This window comes from Phascolarctos cinereus, unplaced genomic scaffold (assembly GCF_003287225.1).
Source record: "Phascolarctos cinereus isolate Bilbo 61053 unplaced genomic scaffold, phaCin_HiC Scaffold_9;HRSCAF=440, whole genome shotgun sequence".
In the NCBI taxonomy this organism is placed as follows: Eukaryota; Metazoa; Chordata; class Mammalia; order Diprotodontia; family Phascolarctidae; genus Phascolarctos; species Phascolarctos cinereus.
Genome location: NW_027556402.1, coordinates 179,547,771 through 179,573,856, shown reverse-complemented (window position 1 = coordinate 179,573,856; position 26,086 = coordinate 179,547,771). Strand labels below are relative to the sequence as shown.

At 33.0% G+C, this 26,086-nt stretch overlaps 1 protein-coding gene across 6 annotated transcripts in view; it reads right to left on the bottom strand.

The window, feature by feature from the left end:
* Nucleotides 1–26,086, bottom strand: part of LCORL (ligand dependent nuclear receptor corepressor like) — a 177,161-nt gene that overhangs the window by 40,980 nt on the left and 110,095 nt on the right. For 4 of the 6 annotated variants that reach the window (XM_020992645.2, XM_020992680.2, XM_078148594.1 and 1 more), the window contains one exon: nucleotides 7,028–7,121. In XM_020992645.2, coding sequence (XP_020848304.1) covers nucleotides 7,028–7,121 — 94 coding nt within the window. Of the gene's footprint in view, nucleotides 1–1,129; nucleotides 5,681–7,027; nucleotides 7,122–26,086 lie in introns of those variants that run through there. The other 2 variants (XM_020992674.2, XM_078148596.1) reach the window with 2 other exon arrangements.

Sequence of the window (26,086 nt, the reverse complement as noted above, 5' to 3'; positions counted from 1 at the left end):
CTTATTTTTTTTTAAAGCCCATTTTGTGGAACTTTTAATTAAGCTGCAGTTTTGCTGATAAATTAAAAGATATTCTTAAGTTTAATATTTAGGTGTATGTTTCTATTGAGGGACATCGTGAATATGTCTAAGTATAATTACACATATTTATTGTGTATTAAAATGACATTAAATGTAAACGTTTATTATTTGCCCATTACAAATACCCCACATCATGCCTAACAGATACATGTAGATTGGAATAGTTCATCTAAAGTACATTTTATTTTTGTTATAAATATAGAAAAAATGTGCTTCAACAAATTTAGGAAATGTCTTTTTAAAAAAATAAATCAACTTTTAGTACTCACTAAATTCCTTTTCATGCTGGTGTGAATTTATTATACTATTTATAACAAATTGATATCAAAGTAGAAAGAATCACAACATAAGTAAGTAAATACACTGAAATTTCCAGTTTCCTTGGGGGAAATAATTTGATACTGGGGAACTTGACCTGTTTAAAAATAATTAGGGATAAACATCAAACTGTGTAGTTTGTAATAATGGCACTGTCGCCTGTTTCATTAACAGACAACTATATGTAATGATATACATAGGAGAAGATGGAAAAGAAAATTAAAATAGTAACTCTGGATATATGATTTCTAATATTTTTCTATGCTTTAAGAAAAGTGGCTTTATATTTCGAAAGTTAGCAAAACTGAAGATGTACATTAATTCATAGTTTAATAATTTTGTGTGTTTACATGTGTAAGAAATGTATATATGTATGTGTATATATATACACATCTGTGTATATATATGTATATGTATACACACAGAGTATATAAAACATAGCTAACGGATGAATGCAGAGAACTGACTGCATGCTTTCCAAGAAAATATATTAGATTTCAATGAATTCATTTAATGTCTTCTGGGGTACTAGTTTTTGAAATGGCCAAATGCTATAAAATCAAGTAGAAGATAAAAACAGGCTTTTTATTTCACTTAAAGAATATTCAAATATTTAAAGATGTTCATGTAACAAACTCTTTTTCAGCTTTTCAAAGGCAAACTATACAGTTAAAAAAATGGATGCTTTCTTGTTTAATCTTCCCTTTAAAAATGCACTTAAAATATATGGAACAGTATAAATTGCTTATTTATATTACTCTTCTTTTTACAGTACCTTTGATACTGGAATCTCAAAGAAACTAGTATGAGAAACATGAAAACTTAAAGGAAAGAATATATTCCTAAATGATAATGTGAAATACTACCAAATAGTTTTCCATACAAACTCCTTCTATATTAGTTTTTTGGGGCTTTCTTTTGGTACATGAATTTTTACTAGAGATATTCTTTTTGAGTTATCAACAAAAACATTTAATAACCTTTATTTATTGTTACTATTTATTCTGTATACTACAAGTTATTATTGAAATATTTCTATTAAGTAAACTTATTTTTATTTAGCTTTAGTAAATCTGTTCCCTAGAAGTGAGTCAAATACAACAATGTAGTCATTTTTTCTCTTCTTTTTTACTGAATGAGCAAATCAATCACACACCAGTGTTGTAAATTTATGTGCAAAAGCATTGAAGTGCTTTACTACAAATTACAACCTAGAAACACGTTAACTGAACAATTAAAATTCATACAATCAGATTTAGGTATATAACAACACAAAGAAGGAACAGAATTACAGTACATTTACAACACAAGACAGATACATGGAATTCATTAGAAAATATTGTAATAAATAATTCATGAATTATAGTGCAATTGATTTATGCATAAATATAACTAATTGCCTAAAAATCAGTTTATATTAACAAAATCTGTCAAAATCAAGGCAGCCACAGAGTTTTACTAAATTACTGCGACAATGGAAATACTGCAATTAAAAAACAAATACAAGTATTTGTACTGTAAACAACTAAAAAAAATCAGTCTCACTAAAGTTAGTATACAATTTAATATAAAATTGTCATTAGCTACCAGAAATGGTTTAAACAACTTTACTGAGCAGTAGTTCTAAAAACAGAGGCACTGTTTTTTGTTTTTGTTTTTTTTTTTTAATATAAAATACTTGAGAAACATTCAAATAAGTAGAAAGCACAATAGGGGTTGCTTTCACCTTCATTTAAAGGTCTGCTGAAACTGGATTTTTCAGAAAATTGTCAATTAATTAAGTAGTGACTGGTAACTGAATTATAAAGTAGTTCAAACGTAAATAACATAAAGAACATTTTAATGGAATACACTGGGGAGAAGGGGAACCCATAAATTTCCCTGCCTTTCCTTGTTTGTAAAATCAGAGGTTAGCCCAATAATCAGAAACAAACACATTTTGCTTCTTTTAAAACGGTTATGGGTTGATCATTATCTATAGACTATCAAAAAATATTTTAATATACTATTTCTGACCAAAAATAAATAATGCAAGTACTAAAATGCTGCAAATTAACTATAATATTACCTATAAAACTACTGATCACTGTGAAGTCAATAGTAAAATGATCCCTGATTTTATGAATCCTGTCAATTTTTGGTCAGGTCATCTTTTAAATGATATAAAAAGTGTACTGCATCTCTTCCCTTTACTATAAACTTCTCAATCAATTTATTTAATGTAAATATAGTGTGAGGAATAAAAAAGGTCAGTACAATATAAATATTAGGCAACGCATTCAAGTCCCCAAAGTTTTGCAAGTAAAATTCTATATAAAGAGGTCACAAAATTGAAACTTTTATTTTACTTTCAACTTGTTTTTGCAATGGGAGGGGATATATTAAATAATCGATCATCATTCTGGCCCTCACAAAATATGGCTTAATTCTTTAAAAAGAAAGATGACCCTGACATCTGCTGTTTTGTAATCTATTAGGTATAGCATTTCCTTTAAAAAAGTATGTAAGGATTCATATCCTATTACCTATTCTATAGGTAACAATAGTTGAAGAGGGTTCAATATAGACCTAAGAGACCAAATAACTAACAACTTGGTTGTGCCATTTATTTTCTTATTTGTTTCTTTAAAATATATGAGCAGTTTTTAAGGTTAATGATCGAATACTCAAGTATTATTATACATGTGAGCATTAACCTTCACAAACACAAGTGTAAAAACCCAAGTATTTGAGTCAGTACTTTTCTTTAAAAGTCACTTAAAAGCCCTGCTTTTGGACTTAGGAAAACTGTATTAGAAAAGTCATCTAAACCTGAATCTTAACACAGAAAAAGGACATTAGTTCAGGACTGAAGTTATATAAGAAAATCTCTACTTTTCATGCAGGGATTTGCTTTTATAACATTACCCAAACTGCATATTCCTTTAAAATCCAAAATGGATACTTTTTTTTTTAAACTGCTATATGAAAGTAATTGGTCTCTCCTAGTATCTAATAAAAGGTAAAATGTACTACCCAACTTCTAACTACCCAATTAATTAGGAGTTTACATTAATGAAAGTTCAAAACAGCTTCAGTGTTTAATATCTGTAATTCTATTCAAGACCCTGAACAAACTGCAAATTTGGTTATTAGCAAAATGAAAATGTATCGCCCACCAAAATGAAAATCTGTTATTCATTTTGATAAACTGAAAATGTTTTGAAATGTCACAGCAGCAAATACATTTAAAGTTACAGTGAGGTTTTTCAATAGTAGGAGTGTGACACAATCCTTAAATTAAATTTAAAAGTAGTCATAACATCAACTAACCAGCACGTTTAAACCAAAAATTACCATTCTCAAACTTCTCTGCACATTATAAACATGCTCTAAGTTGCATTCAACCTTTCTTCTCTAACCTTACAAGTTAGCTTATTTTTCAAACTAAAAAGAAAATTAAGTTATTTTAATAATTAAATTACTATATGTTCTTAGTATTCCATCTTATATTAAAAGGATCCTAGAACTGCTTGGGGTTAACTATATTTGTCAGTTCTTTTAAGTATATATTTTGCAAACCCCAATTTCTTGCTAAACCAACAGTAAATTATAAATGTCCTGTTTTGCCTATTAAAACATACATTTAAATTTTCTTTTATATTTTTAATGGATGCTTTGAATGTATTTTGTGTTCTACAGAATGTACTGTAGTGTACTAATACTGCATGCATCCATTTTTCCTTGTATGGATAGAAGTTTTTTCTTTTTAAAAAAATTTCCTTTGATTTACTTGAGGTGCTTACAATAACTGTAAATATTGTTATGTAAAATGTTTATAAACCATTAATCATTTATTTCCATAATAAGATGGTTTAACTGAATGGCTGGGGTGGTCCTTCACCAATAAAAAATAATGCTTCACATGACATTTACTTGTTTTTCCACAACGTTTTATGCTATTGACTACTAAAGAAAACCTGAATTTTTTTTTCACCTATTTATACAAGGATTAAATAGAAACTATCAGAATTAAGTGAGGAACTCTATAATTCTGTCCACAGTGAAAACCCTGAATAAAACTTTTTTTTCAAAAAGGCATGTATGTGGTTTTTGAACTGTAAAATTTCATGTCTCCTGTCAAAGTGAGCATATGTAATTCCCACACGTGTATACAGACATACACACATACATACCTGTGCGCACACATACACACACACACACACACGCGCGCGCGCGCACACACACACCATTTTGCTAACAAGTAATCTACACAGGCTTGCTGCTATTTTTGCAGCCGCCAGTCCCTGAATCTGTCATATTAAATAACCCAGTGTCCGGTAATCGGAGTTTCTTCTTCGGCGGAGTCTTCAGCGTTCCAGATCTTTCCTTTACCTTGTATTCTAAAGTGCTGTGAGGTACCCCATAAATCCCTTGTGCTTTGGAAACACTCATTTTTCCACTCATTACCATTGCAATAGCCTCTTCCATTATTTCATGATCATACTGCCGATAGCGGCCACGTTTTTTCCTAGGCTGCTTATTATCTTTGCGATCCAATCCATCTTCTGTATTTTCAGAGTTTCCATCAACTGTCCCATTTTTAGAATTAAGACACAAAGGAGAGAGGTCCCCATGTAGAAAGTAAGAGTCAACATTTGAATGAGTTACAGGCCCAGAACATTCTATTTTGTTCTGTTTAGGGAGTATATTTTTCAGTTTTTGAAGAGCTGATCCTTCTAAGACTGAAGAGGTTTTGGAAACTTGATACATAACATCCAGAAGACCAGAACCATCAGGTTGTGGTTTTGAAACAGAACTTACTCGTAGCTGAGGAATTTTTAACTGTACAGTAGGACTTGAAGTTTCATATTGAAGGCTTTCATTTTTTTCTTTAAATTGAGTGACCATTCTCTGGAGAGTTAACTGGTGGAGGTAACTGGAAGCTGTTGGGAATTTTAATTCTGAGGTTTCAAGTAGATTGAGTTTACTTTTTTCTGTGCGCTCTGCTTGAGCTCTTGCCCATAAGGCTACTTTTTGCAGCACTGCACAAGTTTCTTTACTGTCTTTATATGAGTAACTATCATTGAAATCTCGAGTTTTGTTTTTAAAAGATGCAGGCTTTCCTGCTGGTAAGGCTTCTAAGTGGAGAAGTAAAGTTTTTTGAGGTATGCCATAAAGTATGCCTGCTTTATTTATGTCCAATGCTCCAGACTGAATGTCTTTCAAAGCTTTTGAGAGCAAACCATCTGCAAACTCAGCACTTCTTTCCACATAGTCCTCTCTGTCTCTGTGTAGTCTCCTGGATGGATGGAATGAAACGATGGTAAACTGATGCATGAGAGACTCTCACACAGCTATGGAAGGGGAGGGTCCACTCCTTTATTATACTCCTTGCTTAGGTAACATCACTGCTTCTGACACTTTAAAGTCTTTGAGACGTGGTAGTTACTCCTTATCTTAACAAATGCTATAGTCCTGGTAGGACAATGTGTCAATCATACAGTGGTCTCTACGGGCAGACCTTCCAAGAACTTAAAGTCCTAACTCAGTAATACATAATATTCTCATGTTGTTGCTATTCCCTCTGATAGATGCTTGCAGAGCAACATTGATATAATTTATACAATTAGCATTCCATTATTAAAAATACCCAAATCCTAAAGGAGCTTTTGTTAGTAGAAACGTGACGTTACCGCTAAACAAGTAATAAAAGAGTCAACCCCTTTATAGGAAATTTATAGGAACATTACCAAACACAAACATCCCACACTTCCACAAGACTAAGTTTTCTATATCTAAAAACTTAAAATTCTATACTTAACCATAACCATATACTTGGATAATAAAACTCAGTTTTAGATATTTTTAATATCTATTTATTTTCCTTCTAATGTATCATTGTAAAACTTCAAATTAGTACAAAAGGTTTAACGCATCTCATGATTCAAAAATGCTTGATATTCTTAGGTGAAACAAATTGTTCTTTAATATGTATAGGTGACAAAAGGGTCCTGCCAAAGCTAATAAAATGGGAAGATACCCGAATTATAACAAAATCTAATAGAACAGCATTTCATTAATAGTTATTTGTTGAAATTAACTTAATGGTAGCTTTTGACACATAAAATAACTTTTCATGGTCACTGCTGAGTATATATCAAGCAGTTTGCCACCATCATACACCTAAGGAAGAATAAAAATCAATACTATGAGTTATTTTTTTCATTAAGAATTATTAAATACAGTACTTTTAAACTTGTTCATGCTATTTTAAAAATTTAAGTATTGAAGTTAAATGTTCTGCTCAAAATGTTTCCTAAATAAATTCTTGAAGTAACTGAAATTATCTTTTGCAGTCCTGCTTCTTAGTTTGCATTCTATGATTAAACTCGCATTTTAGCAACATGAACTAAAGTTTGGTGATTGTTCTGATAACTTTTCTTTAACAGAAAGAGTTAAAAAAAAAAAGAAAGAAAGAAAAAAGACAAATGAAAGGTGTGATATAGACATTTATGAGTGGTAAAAATTCTGAAGAAAAACGATGTATACACCAATGTGTATAAGTATACTCAACATATCATAAAAGTTCTGTCTTCAAAGATATATTTTTGCATCAACTAATAATTATTTCCTAGATGTGGCTTACCCAGACATAGAATTTTCAGAAGATGGATCACATGTTGAGGACTCTTCGGATCTTGTGCTGGTTTTCTTTGTAGAGAGATCTAATACTCCATCCCCTATTATTTTTCAGAAAGAAAAAAAAGATTGAATAAAAGTTTTAAAACGCAGGCATTTTATGTTTCACTTTTTGTCACTACATTTATTCAACAACATATCACTCTTCTGTTTCTAGAAATTTTTACCTATCATTTAATGGCTTGCTCAGCACAGAACTAACTATTGGAAATAGGTGGTGATTCAGAAGCAAGAAGAGGAATAAAGAGAAAGTTCTACAAGCAGGTACTATAAAATTATTACACAATTAGTATGGAGAACTGTACAAAAGTAAAATAGGCATACTTCATATATAAATCAGTTCACTGACACTTCCTATCACAAAGGAAGGTAATTTGATTTTATTTAACCACATAAAATCAATCTTCAGTTATTCTTTCCTAACTTATTCATTTATTCAAAGCAGCCTCTGATGCACTATGTATTTTTTATGTAGGTGACCTCTGGGAAGAAGGGAAGACTTGTGTTTAAAGTCAGAGATGTAGAGGACAGGGAAAAATAGTAAAGAAAAGAGGAACAAGAGCACAATATTTGGGAAAATCTTTCAAAATCTTCACAACTTAATGTCCTTAATAAGGCATTCAAGCTTTTAGAGACTATGATTATATTTATTTGTTAGAAGAAAGAAGGAGGAAGAGAAAGAAAGAAATTAACACTAAGTACAAATGCCTATCGAATGATTTTGAAATATTTGTACTTGCGACAGAAAACATACTGAGAAAAAGAAAGGATCAATTTTCAATTATAGGTTTTTTTTTAGAAGAAAAGATACATGGGCAATCTTCAATTTATCCCGCTAAATTCCTCTAAATTCTACGAAAGCGGGCAATATTATTGAGTAATTATTATGTCTAGACTATTAGTCTTAGATGAGTCCAAATTTTAAACGGCAAAGTTCTACTTTCTATATGTGGTATATATACTATTTTTATTGAAGCCCACAGTATTAGTGGTAGCTAGGAGGCTGAATACAACACTGGTCCTGGAGTCAGGAAGACCTGAATTAAAATCGGGCCTCAGATTCTCAAAGTGTGACCCTGGGCAAGTCATTTAATCTTTGTCTGCCTCAATTTCCTCAAATGTTAAATAAGGAGAGTAACAGCACCCATCTCCCAGTGCTGTTGTGAGGATCAAATGAGAGAATATTTATTAAAATGCTTAGCCCAGTGCCTAGCACATAGTATAATATAACTAATCAATACTTATTTCCTCACTTTCTACAACAATACTTTACTACATCCATTTTGTAGTACTTAATATATAATTCTACTACTCTTAATTGTTCAAGGTTTAAAATTGTTTTATCTTTCTTTTTTGTAATGCTGACCACTTCAGTCTTTTGATATGGATCCTTCAAGTCAGGAACACAAACATCTCTCTGCTCCCCATTATAATATTGTTCCCACTGAAAAAGAGAATCTGTTTTACAATGATATAATTCCTGATGTTGTTACCAGGAGCATATTAAGATGAAAACTGAGGACTTTGTATTATAACGTAATTATAATGTAGTTGACATACCACTCTAACATTCTGCTTTATGCAAATAAAATCTCAGTGTTTTAAACACTTTCCTGATCTAATGAAAAAGGTCTAGATTATAAAATGGAAAAAGCTGCTCAACTGTTATATGGATCACTAAAATAATGAGCCCCTTTTAACAAAGATAAATTTTAAAGACTATTCAACATGTTAAAATTAGTGAGTTATAAAAATCCATTTTTCTTGGAAAGGTATGTGCTTATATTAATTTTATAATGTTAAAAAAATAAAAAACCTAAGACAATGTATGGTTATGGGCACCATTTTAGTACCTGTGTGATCATTATAAGAAAGCACTTCAAACAAATGCATATTCCATCATGACAGTAAATAAGATTTTTGCATTTAACAACTGAACTTAAATGACTATACATTACAAATACTTAATGTTAAATGTGCCCTTATAAGTACACTAAAATAGTGCAACAGAGTACTAAACCTGGAGTCAGAAAAAGCCTGTGTCTGCTTTGACACTTAGTTAACATGACTAAGGAAGTCATAACCTCTATAATCATGTTTCCTTTGACTCTAAAATAGATACATTGAAACTTGTACTACCTACCTCATAGGTTATGGAGGAAAGCACTATTAGAATGCAAGTTATTTTTTAGATATACTTATTTATTATACAATGTGTCCCAAAAGTCTTAGTGCAGTTTTAGACTCCAATAGCCGAAACTGAATAGAGGTTTAGGCTATTACAGTTTAAAACTGCACAAAAACTCTTAGAACATCTTGTATGCATACATATCTATAACTGACACCCACTAAGAATGTTCTACAGAGTAGCTGAATTGTTTAATTTTTTAAAGTTTACGTTTTTTTAAGTTTACATTTTTTCCTTTGACTAGAGCAGGGGTGGGGAACCTGGCATTTGGCCCTCTAGGTCCTCAAGTACAGCCATTTGACTGAATCCAAACTTCACAGAATAAATCTCCTTAATAAAAGGATCTGTTCTGTAGAACACTCAAAAGGCTGCATCCAAGGACCTAAAAAACCACAGGTGGCCTCAAGGCCACGGATTCTTCACCCCTGGGTTGGGGTATTAAAATTGGTTGAGATCCTAGAGGTCATCTAGTCATGGGATCATAAAGTTAAAAGAGTGGAGGCAAGAGTTTAACTGATTCCTTTTACAGATGAGAAAATAGAGGCCCAAAGACGTTAAGTGACAAATATATTTTCTGATAAAGGTTTCATATCTATACTACTTAAGGAACAGATTCAAATTTATAAAGATCCATTTCCCCAATAAATAAATGATTAAATGATATGAATAGGCAGTTTTCAAGGGAAGAAATCAAAGATATAAAAAAACTACATGAAAAAATGATCTAAAACAACTCTGAGGTTCTACCTTACACCTATCAAATTGGTTTAAAAAAAGGGCAAATAACAGTTGTTGGAGGGACTAAAAAATCCCAACAAAAACAAAAACCCAACAAGTTTCAGAAACTGATTTTAAAAGACCTAAGCAAGCTGCAATGTCAAAACTAACAAGATTAAATTTTATAAGAATAAACATAAAATCCTGCAGAGAGCTTAAAAAAATTAGCTATAAAAGTACAAGCTTATAAGAAATCTGGTTCATATGGAATAAAACAAAAACTTCTAAAGGTACAGCGACAAGACTGCCAAAAAACTCGTAACACAATCCTAGACTGTATACTGTCTGAAACAAAGGTAGTTATAGTCTCACTCTATTTAGTGCTAGCTAGACAAAATCTTGAGTACTCCATTAAATTCTGGATATAATATTTCCAAGAGACTTGACTAAGTGAAGATTGTATGAAGAAAGCTGACTAGGATGTGGAAAAACCTTTAAATTATACCATAAAAGTATTGGTTAAAGGAAGTAGAGATATTTAGGTAGGAGAAGAAAATGCTTAAGGGAAAAACAGTAGCTGTCTGTAAACATTCTAAGACTTCTATGTCAAAGATGGTTTACGTTTTTTCTATTTAGCACCAGAGGGCATAAAGAAGAAGAAAAGATGTGGAAATCACAGAAAACACAGATGAATGTTGAATACAAGGACAAATTTCTTAACATCCAGAGGTAACCAAGAGGAGCCTTAGAAAGTAGTAGATTTTCCCCTCATTTGAACACAGCATACAAAGGCCAGACAACTACTTGTCAGGGATGCTGTAGGAAGGATTCTTAGGTATGGGTTGGACCATATGACATCTTAATTCTCCCTCAATTCTTGATGCATACAGTCATTATTTTGAATATCAGTAACTATTAAGCTGTAATAAAATTATATTCTCAATCTACTCAAGTGAATAGGGTTGATTTACCTTATAGTATGAAGTATCAGAAGTCTTTATTCACTTGTATTATTTTGCCTGCACCTTATAACTTTTCTTCTTCTACTTTTGCTGTAAATGTGGTTATTCTACTGACTGGTAGTACCTACTGTGAAATATTCACTTCTTTTAATCTACTACTTTTGAATCTACTATAGTCTAAGAAACTAGATACCCCAATTATTTTTAGAATACTTTGGTTGGAAAGGAAAACTAATTAGGTTTTTTGGAGTTTTCTTTTTTTGGATTGAGGTACAGAATGTTACTTCCTAGTTTTTAGCTGTGTTCTAGGTAAGCAAAGCGTTGGAGATATGAAATATTTTGTGTTCCAAATGTTCTTCATAAAGTTTAAACTGTGGACCATCATAAAATTGATAAAGCTCAAAAAGAATTTTAAGTGAGTATACAATCTGTTCATTTTCTTTGAGACAAGACTGTAGAAAAAGACATTACATTTACTTAGGAACTTCCAGAGGAAGTCAACTATTTCTCAGAACGCTATTATCTTAGAAGTCTGAATGTATCCTTGACATTCAGAGCCTATATATTACAGAACTCTGTGCTACCAACTGTGGGAGATCCACAATCTAGATTAAATATGATTCCTGCTATCATGGAATTTCCTGTCCAGCAGGAGGTTAAGATATACACACCATTATGTACATTCATTAGTATGTTGCAAAACAAAGTGCTATGTGTGAAGTAGCAAAAACCAGAGCATATGTATACAAGGCTTTAAGGTTTGTCAAGTGCTTTACATTCATCTGAGCCTCAAAACAACCCTCTGAGCTAAAAGATAAGCCAAAATATCCAATAACGATAATTTCATAATGTATGCAACATTCTGTGAGAAGAAACTCTGTATTTGTTCTATTTGTTCAACAGTGTGTTTTTTAAATGAGTTTTTTATTACCATTGTTTTTATACTGCTTACATTTTCAATATTGGTTTTTCAATTACACAATCTTTTCACTTACACCATTGTGGATAGATTCTTCTGAGTAAGTCTGGAAGTGATCTTGTATTGATGAAAATAAAAAGCATGGATGTATTAGAAATAATGTTTGTTTTGGAGCCAGTAAACTTGGGGTCAAATCATAGCTCTGCTTAATCTCTCTGGGTTTTAGTTTCTTCATTTATTAAAAAAAGGGAACTGGACTAAATGACCTGTAAGACTCTTGTAAGTTCAAAAATCTATGAGCTACAGTGTCATTTGCAAAAAGGAGGATTTGGAGATCATAATCTATAAAAACTTTGTTTTTTGCAAGTGACTCCTTTCATAACAAAGGAGAACCCTTTTCTTGAACAAATCTAGCTATTTTATAACTTGCTAGATTTCAGTATGCAGAGGGGATCACCAAAAAACCATCTCTACAGTTGCATCCATTATAAAATATTTTGTTTCTTCTGAATTATGAAATAGTATATAAATGATACTTTTAATTAGGTGGGGGGGGGGAAAAAAGGTTGGTAGGTCTTTGTAAGCAGTTTTCAGAAATTTCAGATTCACTCTAGGGTTTTGACTGCCCACAATATTTTCACTGGCTCCAAGCACAGTCTCTAACTTTACATTACCACTCTTTTTCTACTGGTTTTATCTTAAGGTTACAAGAACTTAAGTGTCTCACTAAATGTCTGTAAGTATCTAAACTTAAACCTATATAACAAGAGCTAAAATTTACTATCATCTTTGGAGCTAGTGTCTTCTAAATAAATAACAAAAAAAATTTTGTTTTTGTATCCCCTTCCCAATAAGTCATCTTCTGTAACAAGGATTTTTAATAAGAAAAAAAAAGGCAGTTCAGCAAAACTAAACACATTGTATTTATATATATGTACAATATTCCGGACCCTCCATAAAGAATCTCCTATCATTTTTACCACGAGCAAAGGAGGTACCTTCTTCTCCATGATTACATTTTGTTTTAGTCAAGTGCTGCGTGTGTGTTTTTTAAAACAACTGCCAAGTTTTATATTTCCTACATATAGCTCAGTCAGTTGTGTGACCATAAACATGTGGAAACTCGCCTAAGAATGCCTGTGTATTTCCTACCTATAGCTTTGTTGAGGACATTCTTCAGTATGTGTATAAGTCTATCCTTGTTATTATTGCAAATGAGAATAGATCAGTATAAAAGTGCAAAAAATTTTGTTTCACTTCTAGCACATTTGCTGTTCTCCTGGTCACATCTACAAGTTTTATTTGGATCTAATGACAAGCTTTTTGCATGTTCATTTTCCCTTCTTTTTTTCTTTCGCTATTTGTCAAGTAATACTTCTTTGAAGTCTTCCACTATTTTGCTCCATAATGTTTTGCAGTTTAGCTGGTATTCTAAACTGGTATTCTGTTTGACTGACATCTCTGTGTGGCATAGATATTAAATGTTTACAGGCTGAATTTCTGGAGAAAGTTTCTATGTCCTTTTCACGGTTACTGATCTATGTTGTTAGTCTTCTTAAGAAAACAGTAAAAGTCAATGTTTTTCTTTACTTTTTGTTTCCAGTTATTTGTTACCACAAACAGCACTGCAGTGAATATTTTGGCATCTACTGGATAGTGGGGGTTCAATGAGTCAAAGGGTATGGACAGTCTAATCACTTTTCTTTCAAAATTTGAAGTTGAAATCAAGAATGGTTGGACTATTAACATACAGCAAGATCAACAATATATGCCTGTCTGTGCCTGACTGTTTTAGTTGTGATGGCTCACAGTGAGTGTGCATAGCAATTGTTTCTATTCTGGCCAGAAACTCTGAGTCTCTCCCTCTCCCAAAATGATTCTTTTGTGAAGGCAAAGTAGGCTGTCTTCTACCTCAATTTTTACTTAGCCTTTAACTACTAAAATGAGTGTTACCACAGACAAACTGAGACCTGGTAAAGACCTTAGCTTAAAAGGGCCAAAGTCTCCCACTCAATCCTGGGCCATCACCAGTTGTCCTGACCTACGTCTTGCCACTGGAATCTGAGGACTCTGGAGAAGAAAGTGGAGCTGATTACTTTGCACAACTCTACCTGTTATTTAATTCACTTGCAAGTCAAGATATGACCTTGCTGATGTCATTGGTCCTCTTTGAGAATGAAGGATCAAGAATAACAATCTATGCCCAGTGCCATGTACACAGAAAATGCTAAATGTGTTTTTCTATCTTCCCAAAGCCCCTTTTAAAATTCACTGTTTGTACTTCTGCCAATTTTCAAGGAACTTTTAATTTACATCTTGCTTATATATTATGGATCGTGCTTTTACATAGTCATTTATTGTTTGCAATTCTTCTGAAAATAAATTTTTACATGATTTTATTTACAATTTATATATATTTTTTAATTTTTAATTAATTTCTGACCACTAATCTATTGGGAGATAACTATTGTTGATGTTTACATGTGTTAATTCCTTTAATGTCTTGTGGAACAAAAGAGGACTGTACACGAAACCACGAAATCTATTCTGCAGAGCCTGCTTTTCTTTTAAAGCATATCATAAGTCAGACATGTAACTTTCAAAGCCATGCTGCTGGTGTGATTCCTTGTGGCCTTTTTATCTTCTAGTTGTTGTTGTTTTGGGCAAATTCAATCCCTTTGCTTTCCACCTCTCCTCAGAAATTGAAAACGGGGGGAAAACCCCTTTTTTAACAAATATACATGGCTTAGCAATACAAATTTTTACCTTGGCCATGAGCAAAAACGTATGCCTCATTATTTCTTTTAAGTCTATCACTTGTCAGAAGGTAAGAAGATGTTTTATCGTTAGTACTCTGGAATTACAGTTGGACACTGAATTATTAGGGTTCTTAAGACTTTCAAAGTCCTCTGTCTTTACAATATTATTGTGAAAATTGTCCTCCTGGTTCTATGCATTATTTATCAACAGTTCATAAATCTTCCTATGTTTCTCTGAAACCATCCCTTTCATCATTTCTTATGGCATAATAGTATTCCATCACATTTATATACCATAATTTTTCAGCCACTGTTCATTTCCAGTTCTTTACTATTGCAAAAAGAGCTGCTATGAATATCTTTGTCCTCTTGGGCAGAATAGGTGTGGGAGTGGTATTGCTGGGTCAAAGGATATGCACAGTTACATGACTTTCTGGACCCAGTTCCAAAGTGTCAGAATGGCTAGACCAAATCACAGCTCCAACAAAAGTATATTAATGTGCTTGTTTTCCTGCAGTTCGTCTAGCAATTGTCATCATTTTTTGTTGTCATCTTCGCCAAACTCTCATGGGAAGGAACCTTAAAAGTGGAGGTAATTGGTATTCCTTTTGTTGTTAGTGATTTGGAGCATTTATTCATATGGCTGCTGACAACTTTGATTTCTTCCTTAGAAAAACTGCCTGTTCAATTCCTTTGACCATTTAACTATTGGGAAACAACCCTTGTTCTTATAAATTTGAATTAGTTCCTTATATAGCTTTAACATGTAAATACCCTTATATTAATTTCATGTCTCATGTTTGTAAAAATTTTAAGGCATTCTATCATCAATTTAAAAAAACAATAATGGTAATATGACTTGGAATTACTTCAGGCTCCACATTTGTAAAATCTTCATCCTCTCTAATGATTTTCTTTCAAGCAGCTAGGAATATATAGCAGTCACTTAATTTAATATAAATATTAAGTATTCCTTTATGCCATGGCTGTGCAAGTTATTTTATGTAGTCCATAACCCTTGGGAATTTATTTTCTAAAACAGTACTGGTGTGAGTACAATTCACATATGTTAAACAATTAGAATTAAGTAAATTTTTACATTGAAAAAGAGATCACTTTCAGATGGAACTTGGCAATGGGGCAAGGATCAGAAGGGGAAATTAGAGTATCGCTTCATACTTGAACTAATAACATAACCTCCCTGTTTCCAATCTACCCTATACAATGCTACCTAACTAATCTTCTTGAAACACCATTTTGATCACTTCACTCTTCTGGTCAAATATCTTTAAGAGTTTCTAAATGCCCTAGGCATAAGAGCAGAATTCCTTAGCCCAAAATTTAAGGCCCTCCTAAATCTGGCTCCAAGGTTGAAACCAACCTTTATGAGTTTATTTCCAATTACACATATTTTCAAATATTATATTCCAAACAACTTGTGTAATCGTTATTCTCAAACCCATCTTGTACGCTTTTAAACTCCAAATTTTTAACTCGTACCTTTTCTCCCACCTAAATACTTTCTCCTTTCCTCTTTGCCTATCCAAGTCCTACTCACCCTTCAAGATCCAGTTCAAATCTGTTCTTTACAAAGCTCTCTCAGGATCTGTCTCATCTTGCATTTATCATGTATTTGTCAATCAGGTATTGCTCAAAAACATTAAAAAAAATATTCCAATGAATACCAACACATCTTATATTGTCATCCTGAGGCAGCATGTCATAATTAATGAAGAGCTGGCCTGGTATTCATGAAAACCTGAGTTTCGAGTCCCACCTCTGACACATATTAGGCTGGTGACTCATGGCAAGTCATCTAACCTCTTAGTGTCTACAGCCAATTCTCTGTAACTGTAAATTGCAAAGCAAAATAAACACTGGTAGAGGGAATTCCTTTATCAGAACTTCCATGAACTAGTTAAACAAAAGATTCACGTATCCCACCAAAAAAGTTACTTTAAGGTAGGAATTGTACATCATCATTATTATCCTCTATAGCACTGGTCTCCAAAGTTTTTAGATCACATACCCCTTCAGTAAAAAATTAGAACATACACCCTCATTTATAATTTTTATTTTTTTAAAATAATTTTTTATAATTTATAATTTATAAATTTTATATGTATGTTCCTATACATTACATGATATAATACAAAAAAAGTTTAAGAGGAAATAAAGATGAAATAAATTAAGACTTGAGAAATTATTATCTTTGTATAGCAAAGTGGTCATGCATGCATCCTACTTTGGAGACCATTGGTTTACTGGTCTTTATAAAGCACATCTTTCATATGATTAGCTGATTATTAAAATATATGCTAAATCTAGTAATTATAATAGTAACTCTTATCCAATATCCAATATTTTACTTATAACCTTTCTATATTGCTGAACCATTCCATCTTTCTACACTGTCTCTCCTACATTCTGTCACTCATTCTTCAAATTTTCTAAGATATGTTCTTTCCCTTCTTCAAGTCCATTTCCCTCCCTAATGGTATATAGCTACCTTGAAAAACTGAGATTATTATTGGGGATTGGGACCTCTTCCCCCTTCCATCCCTTCCAGTCTCTCTGCAAGTGAGTGTGCCTTCACAGACTAAGGTTTCTAGAAAAAACCAAGGACAGAAAACAATCTCAAAAGGTGTCTCATTTGTGAAAATAACTCAGTCTTCAAACTTAATACATACTGTAGTTTAAGATGCAAATTGATTATATTTAACATGAAGCTAACTAACCTCAAATGGGTCATTATTACTGCATGGCAATCTTTGTTTTCTTTCCTTCACAGATCCTATCACACACCATATTGGCTAATCCAGACATTCTCTTGTTTCAAGAATAGAGCCAAGATTTTGACTTACTACCACAAGTTAGTGAAAATTCTGAATTATACTTTTAAAGAAATGAAACAAAGTGGCAGAGGTCCTAAACAAAATTAATTTAAATAGAAAATGGTATTTTACAATTGTTTGCTTTCAAACACCTTTGCATTCCCCTTATATTATTATTTACAATGCCTAAACTATTAAAAATGGTTTACGTTATTCTAATCTGTCAAATTATCCCAAATTCTCAACTTCTGGAAAATGAATCAACAAGGTTTTACCATTTAAGAAATATTTTACATGTGACACAGATTCTGCCTTGAACTATCTGGGCTGCCTCTTCAATATGCCAATATCCTTCCTTAAATGAAGGTAACCAGAACTGAAAACATCTATCTAGATAAAATCTGACAAGGGAAGAGTTCAGTGGGAACATCATACCCCTATCCTTAGAAGCTATGCTCTTCTTAATGCAGTCCAAGATCAATTTAGCTTTTTTGGCTGCTATATCACACTGTTGACTCATACTGACCCTGAACAGGTCCAATAAAACTCTTAGATCTTTTTCTGAACAACTGCTCCACGTCTTCCCCATTTTATATATTTTTGGATGGAAGTACAAAACTTTAGATTTATTCTTACTTGTTTTATTAGATTTCAGTTTAATGCTATAGTTATCAATATCCAGTGTTTTGGCTATCCCTCACAACTCTGTGTCATTACAAATCTGATGACAGTCCCTTTACTGAAGTTGCTGATAAAAATGTTAAATAGATCCCTAGGTTTATTCTGCCATAGACCTTCACCAATGCTGATACCAGTTGTGAATCATTTCGATTCTGTCATCTAATCCATAGTCCTCCAACTTCTTCGTAAGAATAGTATGAAATAGTTTACCAAAAGCTTTGTTAAAAAGCTCCCCCTTATCTATTAGTTTAATAATCCTATAAAAAAAGGAAGAGAGGTAAGTTTGATATGACTTATTTTTGATGAAGCCAAGCTAACTCTTTACAATCACAATTTCTCTATCTTCTGAGACTCTTTAGTGTCTCCTTTCTTGGACCATACATCCACCTCCCATCAAAAATGCATTTCCCAACAGGCCTTATGTATTTCCTTCTGTCTTCCTCCTGTTCTCTATCCATTCTCTCAAGTGGTCTCCCATGGGTTTATTATTTTTACATAGGTAACTCCCAAAGCCAAATATCCAGGCCTAATCTTAATCCTCAACTTCAGTTCTGGTGAGCTGAGATGCCAAAGAAGAACTCATGATTTCCCCATTACCCACACCTCCTTCAAATTCCCTATTTTTTCTTGAGGGCATGACCATTCTTCTAGTCACTTATATTTGTGCTCTCAAAGTCATCCATGGCTCGCTATTTTCCTTTACACCCCCCCCATCCATTATCCACTGCCCTAGTTCAACTGCTCACCACCTCTTACCCTGACTACAGCAAACACCTAAATGTTCTCCTAATTTCCAATCTCTCTTCTTACACAGGCCACCAGACTAATATTCTTAAAACAGAGCTGTGATCATGCCATTCCCCTGCTCAAAAATGTTCAGTGGCTCTCTGTTGTCTAAATGATGAAATAATATATTTTCTAACATTTAAGCATCAATCCGGCCTCAAAATACCTTTTCAGACTTACTTCAAATTACTCCCCACCTTTAAACCCTCTGTACTGGTTGTTTCCTCTCCATGACATTCTATTTCCCACCTCCACATTCACATTCCTCATCCCTACTTACTTAGTGACATCATGACTTCCTTCAAGACTCAATACTAAAAACCTTTCCTGATCTCTAAATCACTAATAATCAGAGAAATATACATTAAAGAACTCTAAGATGCTACTTCATGCTCATCAGATGGGCAAGGTTGATAAAAAAAAATGAAATTTGCTGGGCTACTGGAAGACACACACACACACACACACACACACACACACATATATACAAAAAGCACTATTAGTGAGAACTGGTCTAGTCATTCTAGAAAGCTATCTAGAATTACGTATAAAAATAATCACTAGATTTTATATATATACACACACACACACACACACATATATATTTTGATCCAGAGATACCATTAGTAGCCCCCTACCCTGAAAATATAAACAAAGAAAGAAGGAAAAGACCCATAACAAAAATACTTATAGCAGCACTATTTGTCATAGCAAATAAATGCAAAGGAAGTAAGTGTTGTAACAACCACAAATCCAGAGAATCAATATGAAAGCATGCTACTCATTTGCTTGAGAGGAGTAAGGAAGTTAAATGCACTGAGACACACGTTTGGATATAGACATGTGAATATTTGTTTTGCTTATCTGTTATGGTTTTTAAAAAAATTTAAACGATGACTTGGGGGAGCGAAGAAAAATTACAAGGCTAGTAATACACACACACACACACAAACAGGTCATAGCATTTAAAAAATAAACAGAAGGAAATTCAGGAGTCACAAGTAGGATAGCTCTGAAATGAATGTGCTAAGTTTATGACATCATTTTCAAAAGAAATCAAAGCCTTTCAATAGATGCAAATATGCAAATCATATGCAAATCCTTTCTATTCTTCCTTATAAATGGAAAGACTCATGTTTTCAATAATTGCCAAGTTTAGAAAAAATTACTAAAATATAGTTTATTAATCTGATATTTGGGTTTCACAGTAATACTCAGGGTACTAATCTAATTTAGTTCTTAAAGAAAAGATTTACAAAATGATTTAGTGTATGAAATCTTTTTAATAGATTACTTGGTAAAAAAACTTTAAAATGTTCTTTAGTACATGATACGCCCTAAAATGGATATTTAATCTTAATGTGAATACCCTGACTCCTGTCTATGTCCTCAGTTTACCACAGGGGGTCTATACAACTTAATGAAGGCTGCCTTGATATCTCCTGATATCTCATGGAGAGCAGTGGATCATTAAGGCTATGCCATATCTTGCCTATCTTTATTTTTTTTCCCCTTCATTTACCTGTTGATGTATTTTACTCCTGTTCCTCTTCAAAGTTCCTCACTGGTTCTATGTTACAGCTTTCTCATTACCATTATGTCTCTGTCCACTGCCCTTTGGGTAAAATCTTTTTTTCAATTCTTCAAAGACTTTTGTATTCCACGGCTTACAGACATACAATAACACAGTAAGCAAGCATGCTGGTATTATATGAAGCAAAGGAGCTGTGCAAATTAAAGGAGTTTCACAATGTGCTCAGGGCAGTCCAGAATTTTTTCTTCCATCTTTTATGTTTGGCTCTAACTCACTGCCCATGTGCTGTTTGTCTAAGACATAATATTAATAGCTAAGTTCCACTGTATGTCTATGCAAATGCATGACATAATCCGGGCAGCAGACATTCTTTAACCTCTTCACCTTTCTTATGTGGATATTTGGGTCCTGTTATTTTGACTGGTTTCATATCTCTTCCAGGAAGTTTTGCAACGTTTCAAGATCTGATGTGCCAACACAGTATTATATACAAATAAGAACATCAGGAGGACCTCAGAGTCCAGAGAAAATCCCTCTCCCAACTTGGGACGCCCATGCTGAACCTCCACCATGAGAGTGAATACCTTTGGTGTCTCCTTGCTCTATACTTTGCCTTATCACAAGGTCCTTGAACATTATTTCTCTTATTATATCTTTAAAGGAATCTTAAGCCATTTTGATTTTGATGTAAGCATGGGAAACAAATTGCTGGAAAAGTGCATTTAGAGTGGCATTTTGCCCTTTTCAATTAATATTTTTTTATAAACAGCAGAAAATAGTTATAGTGGGATTTTACATTTTCTACATATTTCAGTTAATTAATTCAGTTAAATAGTAGATATGCAATGGCTTATGAGGCAGAAGATCGGAAAACAAAATTATTAATTCATGGTATTGTTGACCTAAATGGAGGTAACAAAACATTACTCTGCAACTTTTCATTGTTTCATCATTTCCCACTAAAAATCACAAATGCAGTCTATCTGAGTCAGGAATCACAAAACAACTTTGGCAAACTGATAACTTTAACGTCATACATATTAAGGTAGATTTCTGTAAGAGTCATCTCTTTGAATAGGATGCAGACCCAGCAATTCTGAAAGTGATTCAGTAAGGAAACAAATATTAAAGTATTAATTTTATATATTTAATAATAACTCCTAAATGTCAGTAACACCTTTGGAGAGACTGAAATGGAAAAAATGAAATCTTTTGTAATTTTTTTTTCTTCATCTATGGTTTTACCTAACTAATCATGTTAAAAAAATGTATAGTTACATTTAAAACAGCTGAATTCCTCTAAATGGTGTTATTAAAAAAAATAATCCTTCTAAGTGATAAGCTTATGTAATTTCAATCACATTTTCTGTTACCCATACCACTTTAAGATAGATCACCAACTTACTTCATTTTGGTAGAGACTGAATATTGATTTTTACTTCATTTAATCATTTAAACACAAGGTAAAATGATACTTCTCTTCTGGCATAAACTTTTAAAAGGAAGACATGAGTGCTAGTCCAGTTTCTTGGGCCCAGCTCATATTTAAAGATACTGCTTTTGGTAAATAAATTAAATTCAGAACACAGACTGCCAGGGCAAGAGAAAGATCTGATAGGAACCATGTGCCCATGAAATCTGAGCAACTGATAAATATCATCATATACTCTGACTATCTATAAGCCTTCTGCGTTTACAGAACACAAACCTGTCTAGGCTTTACAAGTGAAAAACCCTTATTTCACTCCTCAAAGTATAAATGGAAATAATGTGAACTAAGGCTGAAAAAAATAGGCTGGAGTGCAATTGTGTAATAATGCTTAAAAATGCCAGGCTGAGTTTGAAATAATCCTATAGACAACATGAAACCAGTGAAGATTTTTTTTAAACAAGGAAATAACTAAGTCAGCCCTAAGCCCTATGTCTTGGATTATTCTGGCAGCTTTGTGGAAGAACTATAAAAGGTAAGAACACCAATAAAGAAGCTATTTCAGTATTCCAGATGAATAGTCCAGTTTGACTAGACTGTTGCATCCAAGGAAAGTAGTAATAATGAGACAATACTAAACAAGTAGTGGTAATAAATGGTTCAGAGATTTTCAACTTTATTCAGCAGGGAACATGCAGCCACCAAGACTGTTGACCAGAAAACCAATGTACCACAACTTTGCATAAATAATTATTCTGGCAGCAGTACAAAGGATGGATTGGAGGAGGGAAAAGGAGAGAGTTGGGAAAACCTGTTAGAAGACTACTGCAATAGTCCACAGAAGTGGTAATAAGGGCTAGCAGTGGAGATATAATAAAGGCAACTTATGTCAGAGATGTTCTATTAGTGGAAATGACAGAATACATACACAAGTGGGAAGAAAGAGTCAAATAAAACCTAGTATTTCGATCACAGAAGACAAGGTTAATTTTAGTAACATAGACAGAAATAGGTGCAGGTACAGATTTTTTGTAGGCAGCTAGAATTTCAGGCATAGAGTTCTGAAACAAGGTCAGGACTGGAGATAAGAGATTTGTAGAAGACACAGATTTTCCGTATGGTACATGCATAGTGGTAGCAATTAAAGTGAATGAGATTTCCAAGGGAAAGAGTATGCAGTAAGAAAAGGGAATTGCCTCAAATTTCAGATCTTTATAGAATATCCCTATTTGCTTTTGGGGGGGGGGGCGCGCAAGCAACAGAGATAGGAATAGTCACAAAAATAGGAGAACTAGGACAATGTGGTGTCTCTAAATTCAAAAGAGGAGAGAATGGTCAATAGCAGAAAAAACTTTGAAGACAAAAATGATGTGGACTGAAAAAAGTTCACTGTCACTGGTATCCTTTGAGAAGTTTCAAAAGGGGTGAAGCTAGATTGCAAAGAATTGAGGAATATATAATGAAGAAACAGAGACAATTTTAAAATGTCTAAATGCTCTTGAGCTAGCATTTTAATAATAAATTCTCTGCTTTTTTCTAAGGAGCAAAGTGTCTTTTATTCTTACTTAAGAATTCTGATCATGATGATAACTAACCATTATTCCAGAGGGTTAATGATGAAGCATGCTACTCATTCTCCTGACAGGTGAGGGATTTAAGATTCAGTATAAGAACAAGACATACCTCTTATAAATTTGAATTCACTTCTTCTACATTTTGGAAATAATAATAATAGCTGGCATTTACATAGTGTTTTAAGGTTTACAAAAACATTGCATGTACAACCACCCTGTGAGGTAGCTAGGTATTGTTATTATTCCTATGTTACAGATAAGTAAACTGAGGGTGACAGGGTTTAGTGATTTCTCCAGGGTCACCCAGCTAGTAAATTTTCTGGTCTTGCTGACTCCAAGTCCTGTGTCTATTCACTGTATTCCCCTAGCTGCCTAATGAGATCTTTATTAGAAAAACTCATTACAAAGATTTTCTCTCTTCTTTGATTTCTGTTGAAAGCTTCTACTCTTTCTTAGTTTTTATCACTGTTGACATTTTAAAAAGAACACAGGACACTTCATATTCAGTTACTTGCCTTTGCTATCATCTTCTATACATGTCCTTAAAAATTTTAGTTTGGTTAATTAGAACCTCTCTATACATTTCACAGTCTCTTTAGACAGATGTCTCCTTTCTTAAAACCTCATGAGAATTGTTTAAATTATGGAAATTTTGTTTTTGAAAGCATCTCATCCCTATAAAATAAATCTTCCCCCACAGAATTTTAGGCTAAGTCCTATTTTTCCTTTGTTTGACTGTGGAAACTCATCTCAAATTTTAGGTTGCATACTAGTTTGACCCTAGGCAAGTAGTACAACTTCTCAGTGCTCCAGGCTATGCTTCTAAGAGTACAAGTTATGGAGAAGTGACAGGCTTGCATTGGGTAGAATGTCCCCTCATTACTATAAAATCACAGGCCTGAACCAAAAATTAAAACAACAACAAAAAGGTCAGCTCTCCCCCTCCTTATCTATCATGAACTCAAATATGCCATAGCTTCTGTCTTCCAAAGCTCCCATCAAGAGACAAAATGGTATAGCAGAAAGAGTAACAGCCTTTTAATAATCACTGGAGTGACTCTCCAATTTACTAACTGTGCAACCGTGGGCAACTAACTTGACTTCTCTAAACTTCAGCCTCTTTATCTATAAAATGAGAAGAATAATAGGCATATAATCTCTCTTATAGGGTTCTTGGGAGGGACATGTTTCATAAACTACAAAATGCTATAAGAAGTATGAATTATTATTATATTACTTGGGCAACTACTTCCTTCTCATTAGTCAGAATCAGGTCCATAATAGCAATTCCCTTGGTGTTTTCTTCTATCTTTGGAAGAATGAAATTGTCATTAAAGACAAGTAAAAAATTTACCAGTTATTCTGATTTTAGAAGAGAAAGAGATCCAGTCATTACCTAGAAAACTGGAATTCTCCATGGCTACTGTAACATACCTCCATGCCAGGTTTGTGATTTTAATTTACTCCTTATGATTAGGTGGTCTGTAGTGTACAACTCCCACGCAATATTGCTTTTTTCTTCCTCCACAGATATCTGATCCAGTGTTCTCTATCATGCATCCTAGTGCCAATACATGGGTCCAAGAGAAGTTTATTTTCTAAATATAAGATTACATGCCACTACCCATTTATCTAAATCATACTTTTTGAATCAGGAATTCTCTGCTAATGTCACATTCTACAAAATTTCCATGACACCTGTATAAAGCCAAATTGACCTTTTGTATAAATGTTATTTAATTCTATCCTGAACTATATCTAGCGTGTAACACTGTATATTATATGCATGTTGTATTTTCCTTACTGGAATGTAAACTCCTTGAGGGTAGAAGATCCAAATCTTAATTATCTTTGTATTCATCCCAGCAGGTTGCATTTAATTAGTAGTTTGAGAATGAATATATAGCTTGGAGTAATAGAAACATAGTGAAACCTATCATCTGACACATTTATAGTGCTTTACAATTACAAATCTTGTTTTGTACATTTCTTTAAGGCAGGTAGACAAGCTCACTTATATGCTCAATTGTAGCATAGAAAAATGATGTTTTAAAGGCTAAGATAAATGAGACCAAATTACAAGAAAATGAGAACAACTACTTAGAGCAAGGCTTTAATACTGCCTCTCAGGAAAAGGGGAAACTGATGTGAGAGGCTCTAAAAGTGTTGACTGTTACTATAAACTAGAGAAGGGAGGAAAAAAAGGTGACAAGTTTAATAACAATCAAAAATGAATTTATTCACTGATTACAATATAATTTTTTAAAAAGTATTTTGTAAACAGAGAGGGAAATGCATAACATCTTCATTGCTTTTTGGTTTGTCTTTCTGGTTTATGTATGGTATCTTATGAAAAGAACATAAATTCACTGGGAAATAACCCTACTTGGCCATGATATTAAGGATGATGTGACAAAAATTGCAGAAATCTAGTTTCAAATCCTGAATTGCACTTGCTAGTTATATAACCTTAAGTAAATTATTTAATCTTTCTGAATCTGTCTCCATTTATAAAATGAGATTAACAGTTTAATACCCATCTTACTGTGTAAGAGCTCTAAATTAATGCATTATCATCCTTATAGAAAAATAAAAAAAATTCCTTAGCATTTAAAAAACATAT